Source organism: Anopheles gambiae, chromosome 2, assembly GCF_943734735.2.
Source record: "Anopheles gambiae chromosome 2, idAnoGambNW_F1_1, whole genome shotgun sequence".
Taxonomy (NCBI): domain Eukaryota; kingdom Metazoa; phylum Arthropoda; class Insecta; order Diptera; family Culicidae; genus Anopheles; species Anopheles gambiae.
Genome location: NC_064601.1, coordinates 96,677,415 through 96,684,389, shown reverse-complemented (window position 1 = coordinate 96,684,389; position 6,975 = coordinate 96,677,415). Strand labels below are relative to the sequence as shown.

The window sequence follows — 6,975 nt, the reverse complement described above, 5'->3', positions numbered from 1 at the left end:
AATCAACTAGTCACGCTTTGTCGATCGCAACGATACATCGTATATACACATTGGCCACGTTTCATCAAATTGAATCTTTGAATGTCAAAATCGTCGTACAACACACTCTTTCATTTCATCACCGTCTCCGTCTTCATTAGCTGTCACGATTCTCGCGCACACCCCGTACAACAAGCAAGTAAAAAAAGGGCGGAAGGAGATACCGCACATTTCGTGAACATTCTCACCGTCTATCACGCGCCCAAATTACGAGCTGATTATTGGGGGCGCCCTAAATCCCATCGATGGTGGTGCTACGGATCGATCCGCGCCCGTTGAAGAGAAAAAAAAGGAAGGCAACAGACGGCCACGCGTGCGCCCTCGCAGGGTCATTGGCTTAATTAAGCCGATCCGGGGTGGTCGTATATCACCCGTACGCTAATGGATCTTTTATTGGCACGTCGTCATCGTCGTCGAAAAAGGGCTCTTACACGGACGCTGGTCAAAAGATTGCGCCGCACGCCGCACGGACGGTACGATCGCGCGAGCGCGCTGACCACAAAGGTGCTGCAAGTACGTGCGGTCCGTGCACCTAACCCACCCCACCAACGGTAACTCCAAAAACAGGCGTACCACGGATATGTCTGCATTCGAATTCTCAGTGAACCGTAGTAAACTAGTAGCTATTTCTGTGGGGTGTGTGTACTCGGCGGTACTCCCTTTTGCCTTTTGCCACCGGTAGCCAAACCGAAGGCGGTACCCACCACTTCCTACAAAATGGACGGGCGTGTGCGCGCGCGCGCTTGTTGACTTTAAGTTATTTGTTGGCCTTTTGTACGTTTTCGAAATTCGCGGGCCAGAACTCGCTGGCATCGAGCGCGGAGGGAAACAACCGTCAGCAGCGACACCCCGGATATGAGGTGTAGAATGCGCCCTGAAAGTGTATGTTTAATTATGTGCACGCGTGCGTGTATGGGTGTTGTGTGTGTGTGTGTGGCACGCGTTTAATCCACATCCGCAGTGTATGGGGCACGCGCAAGTGTGCGGTTGGTGAGGTTTTTTGGGTTTAGGTGAAGGGGTAAATTATGGTCACCCTGCCGCAACTACGGGCACAGAACGGGCCCGGTTCGGTTCTTGACGATGACGGGCTTGAAAATGGAAAATCGATTTCACGACAAGGTTGAGGTGGTCTGTTAGAAAGTGTGATTTGATTAGATCGTGTGCAATATCTGTTTCCAAAGTGGCAACTGTTTCCTGTGCGCTTAGGAGGGTGTGAAGTATTGTATATACGGTCATGTCGTTCGTGTTTGTTTGAGCAATTGTTAATGGGTTTATTGCGTTGATTGGCTACACATTACGCAAATATTGTATAAAGCGGTGACAATGTGGGAGATACCACTTTATTGCAACTGTACAATCGAGCTATAAGCCATCTTTAAGAAGTTCAGGGCGTTGTGAAAGTTGAGTCCAATTCATTGTAGATGCATGCAGAAGAAATATGTGTGGATTTGATTCAACTGTTGCTCTCGGAATGTTGATGTTTTGTAAACCGGATAACTGCATATCAAGCAAACTTGTTCACTCGGCAAACCTCTGAGGACAATTCACTTGCAGGTTTATGGTCACGTAGATGGGATGTTATCAATAAACAAGTACCAAACATGAGGTCTCAATCAAAATCAATATACCAATAAGTAACTGTAGCTTTCAAGTTCCGAGTTCCAGTTACAGAGGTGTTAGTGAAATATAAACATAATAGAAGTAGCACGATATCCTTCTATTCCCGTTTTAACGATCTGACTATACCACAAATCAGGAAAAAGAATGCATGACGTCATTAATCTTATCATGTCTTATTCAATTACTATCGTACAATGTAAACCTAGAAGATCAGAATACTCATTGTTCTGCTATAGCATTTAACATTTTATTCCATTTATAGATTTTGGTTAGCTGTGCCACGTACACATAATTTTGAATGGATTCTTGAATTTCCATGACACTTCTAACATCTTCTCGTATTATTTCCTCAATGTTTTCAGCACTTAAAAACAGAATGGATATCAGAAAGCTAATTAAGCACATAATTCCTACTCCGAAGTACTATATCTCAGAATTCTCTGAAGAATTGCTTTCAAAAATCAAATGTTTGGGGATATCCATGAAGGAGGAGAAATTATTGTCAAAAACTTTCCAAAGCTACTATTGATTTCTGCTTCAGTCATGAAATTTTCTAATGCATATTGCCCGAAACCAAGGTTTGGGGTAACATTTCTTGAATTCAAAATACTGCCGTGGAATCATAGGCATTGAAGAAACGGATCGAAAGAAATTACAGAAAACAGTAACCTTCAGAATCAATGAATGTCTTTCACGCGTGACCTAGTACATCAACGCCTTGCCGCACCTGCATTCAAGACCAAACTTCTTCGACGGTTTTTTTTATCTCACTAAATTTTCAAGTGCAACGGACACCCTCGGTTCCGGTCCCAATCCACCGATATCCATCGATCGAACCGACCGTTAGCTGTTGGCTGCGTCCTTAGCCATGCTTTCGGACTGCACCGAAAGCCCCGCCGGACGATCGACGCTGTGACCTTAACATACCAGAGGAGGCCGGACCCTCTCACTCACATAGACACACACACACCCCTTGCCGGAAAGTTTGCCTGCTCAACCGACCCACTTGCCACGCATCATTGACTGTTCGCGCAAAGTACGAAGATCCGGAACCGAACTGTTGTGTGCAGGGCCTGGTCCGCCGACGGGCACGGGTAAAAGCACACGGAGTAGCTTAAACGTGTCTCGCTTGGATGATGGCTTACGTGCACCAGATGGCTTGCTGGTGCTTTTCTTTTCCCGGTATTGTTGGAACGATATTCTTTCGGCGAGCCGATTACCGATCGATCCGGATCGTTCTCCTCTTCGATGATCGTTGCAAAACCAAAGATTGAGGGGCAGCGACGACGCTGTAACGGAGTATGTAATCATGACATTATTATGTCACTAATCTGCCTATTCTCTCCCTACATGTGATATACACACACACACACACACACACACACACACACACTCATATACACTCGAAGCGGTGGTTAGTGGGACAAATCGGATGAGAGTGTCACAGAGTGTTCCATTTTCTCCCCGTGCTTGCCTGCCATCGACAAGAATGTGAGAAATTTTGATTAATCTAAAACAACCCTAAATGGCGCGAACTGGATCTCCGGCCCCTGAACACTCTCTTTGGCTACCTCATCACTCCCCCTCTCTCTCGCTCCCTCACCCCATACCGATCGATCACGTATGCGTAAGGGAAAGTCATAACGATTTGCAAATCAGCTGTCCATCGATCGGCCGATCCCATTGGCGCGACGCGAATGGCCATAACTGGCGCGGAATGTGCTGCCGATCGTTACTTTGTGCAAAGTAGGGAAAAAGGCCCAGCCTGCTTGGGCAATAGCGACGAGATGGAGCGTGAAAGAGGTATCGCACAGACACACATTCACCTGGTGCTCCACTTTGCCTAGCAGAAAACGTCTCCCGTAGAAGACAATAGTAATTAGTGTTGAGAAATAAATCACGTAAAAGTGTGCTACCAGTTGTGTGGGGCACAAAAAGGGCAACACGCGGCAACCTATCCAGAACAAACAACGCGCAACCGTGCGGGTGAGAACCCACAATGTGTGACTAATCACTTTAATAATATCTTTGAGCGGGGAGGAGGAGGACCTCAAGCTCGAGGCACACACACACACACACGCAGGCGAGGCTCGAAAGCCCAAAAAAAAAGAGCTCACCCAAAAAACCACCCAAACTTCATTATAACACCAACAATTAGAGAGTGGACGCCACCTTCCCAAACGCGACTGCCCCGGAGGTAGTCATGAGTGACTTGTACTTGACCAGCGAGCGATCGTAAATCAATCGCCCAAAGGAGCGGCCATTCATGTGTCAACCGCCAGAAAAAGAACCTCGATACTCGAACCCCTCCTCACGATGGGGCGCATTTTTTTGGAGGGAGGGTTTCATATATTTTGGGGTGTGCATCCGAAACGCACGGTTCAGAGCGCGGAGAGTCGTAAATCATTAATCGAATGGCGTTGGACATGAATTGTAGGCACATTAGCCTCTGCTACGGCATTGAAACCCCTGTTGTTGTGCCGAATAGTTTTGGGTTCAGCCTTTCTGTAGGCCGTCGCTGTTCAACTACTTCATTATCATCGGTACACCCGTGTGCGGAAGGCAAAGAGCTGGATCCCAATCGCGTTACTGCAGTCTGTTTACTTTGTGATTATGCTACTGCCAATGAGATAATCGCAGCGAAACAGTCGCTGAGGTGAAGGAACGGAACGACGTGCGAAACCGTAATCGTAACGACCCGTGGGCATGTGAAGCTTTTCACTCTGGATCCTCCGGGATTCGGGTGCCGTTTTGGCAGTGTCATAAAATTGCCGATAGATTCCGTTTTAAATGCCATTTTATGGCAACTCGCAATAGGAGCGTGTCGCATGCCGCTTTTGGGAGCGATCGTTGAGCTAGTTTTCTTAGCCGTTGCTTCTCCAAGATGCAGCTCAACAGTTAGCCAAACTGGTCGTAAAAGTTTAATTTCTCCCGGAAGGTGCTGTGATTTTAACGAGCTGCCGAAATGTGATGCATCATTGCGCAATGACAATAATTGTCATTCCCCGTATGCTTCCAGGGGCTTTGCGCTAGATGCACTTTCTAATCAATAGCGAGCGCTACTTTCTCGTGCGTTTCGCATGCATTTGTTCGAGAGAAAGTGTGCGTAACTTCATTTCGCAATATTGTGCTCGAATTTGAATCAAAATTAAATGGAAGAAATAATCTTCCAAAATCAAAATCAAAACCAAAATCAATAAATAAATCAAGATTCGTAAGAAAGTCATAGGATCTAATTGAAAAATCCCCCGATTATTATTTATTGTTTTACTCGCGTCTTTTTGCTTGATCTGTACGACTCTTGAATGTACGGCGTAAAATCATTCTAAACATCACAAAAACATTCACACAAATACACACACACACACACACACACACATTAGCAGTGTTTTGTCTGACTCAACACCCTGAGTTCTGCAAACAAACCGTAGCGAGTCTCACATTGATAAGCGAATCCGCGCCTCAAACCACTGATAATCTCTAATCAAATTGTGCTCACGCGCTTGATTGACATAAACATTGCCGGCGGTAACGGCATCATACACACAAAAAAACTGCACTCAGTTCCCTTCAGTATGCGGCCGCTGCAAGTTCCCGCCTGGTTGCACATTTCCTACGAGGAGAAGAAGCTGATTGCGTACCTGGCCGGAAGCGGTACGACTGCCTGCAGCCTGTACCTGCTCACTATGGCCGGCCGGTCGCTGAGCTTTTCCGACCAAACTAGTCCTTGCTTTTCGGAAAACAGTGGTGAGTATAGATACCGAACGAGTGTACGGTTCGTTTCGGGCCACTTGCCATTCTCAATGGCTTCCCATCCCTTTCCAGCGTACAATCTGGAGATAACGCTCGTGGTCATCCTGTCCGTCATCTATCTCGTTATTGGGGGAGCATTTTTCTGGGGCATTTGGCAGGAAAAGGCCAAATATCTGCTGCCCTTTCTGTGCTTTCTCGTTGCTGCCACCGGGTTCCTGGGGCATGCCCATATCGATTGGATGCTTTTCGAGGCCGGTACGGGCGAGCGACAGTTTGGGATTTTTGCGTTCATCTTTGCCACGCGTGAGTGTTCGATCCCGAGTAAGTAAGCAGTTGAAGTGATCGGGGTGTTTTTTTGTCTTTTCAGTGGTACTTACATTTGCCAGCACAATCATTCTTCTGCTGTATCGTGAAATGAACTCGGAGAAGCGTGTGAAAAAGGGCAATTTTGAAGTGTTCTACAATGATGAAAAATATTAATAGTAATAAGTGCTGTTGAGTGTTTACAAACCGCAAAAGGTTACCCATTTAGTGGCAGAAAATAATTATCGAAATTTGATGTTGTTTAAGTATTAGTAAAGTTTCTATAGTGATAAGGTTTTAAGGTTTTTTCAAAGTGTGTGAAAACGAAATAAAATGAAGCTGTGAATATTTGTTCATGATTGGACAACTTTAGTTGTTAAGTTTCCAGCGATTATCATGTCGAAAAATTACGCCATGTGTCAAGAAGAAAACCCTTCTCCAATCAAACACTTTTTTTGAGGTTCCTCAATATACTCCAATGTGTCTTCGCAAGAGTGTCTTCGTAAGAGTGAGCCACAATTCAACACCTTATGTGGATGCTCTCCAGAATCCTACTCACTAACCAACACATAGAGAATTCTGAATTTTTCAGATCAATGAGACATAATGCAAGCTCACATAGACATTCTTGTCTAGCAAGCAATTGATGAACTCAGTCTGTTGAGAACAGATCATACCAACCTCGGACACAACCATGTCTACTATCTCGTCTGCTGTGTCGTTGTTTATTGGTAGAATCGACCTCAACATTCATCGCAGGATGTTCAATTGATCTGTGCAAAAGGGTTTGATTCTCTGCACGATAGTGATATCTTAATATCCCCTACAATTGTATCAACTCCTCCAATGTCCCTGCATAGATATGGAGACATTACCGAGATAAGTTAGTCAGATTGAAATATAAATTGTTGATTGTTATTCTAATTACATTTAAAGAGAATTGTGGTTCTCACATCTAGAATCCTCTAAGGATTTGTCAAAAAAAGGCATTTGTTTTGTTTTGTTAATGTTTCATACGACTTTTAGCTTATAGTTGGACAACCACAAAAGGTTGACAAAGACTTGTTTTAAACATTTCTGATTCTCTTAAGTAATCTTGTCGTGTCGTGTCGTTGTCTTTAGCTCATAGTACGCCCTAACAAAGCTGTAACACTTTGTACAAGCAAACTTCCAACACACTTATCTACCCATGCTTCCCCATTGCCTCCCGCAAAAGCATAACAGCAGCCCGATAGCATTACCGTTCTCCGCTGCAACCAA

General features: G+C 45.0%; 1 protein-coding gene across 1 annotated transcript; it reads left to right on the top strand.

Moving 5' to 3' along the window:
• The first annotated feature begins 4,154 nt into the window (after positions 1-4,154).
• LOC1276846 (uncharacterized) lies at positions 4,155-6,079 on the top strand. The gene is made up of 3 exons (XM_316238.4): positions 4,155-5,406; positions 5,485-5,715; positions 5,780-6,079. Exons 1-3 carry the CDS (start codon positions 5,235-5,237, stop codon positions 5,890-5,892), a joined length of 516 nt encoding a protein of 171 aa, XP_316238.1. The 5' UTR covers positions 4,155-5,234; the 3' UTR covers positions 5,893-6,079.
• Positions 6,080-6,975: the final 896 nt, after the last annotated feature.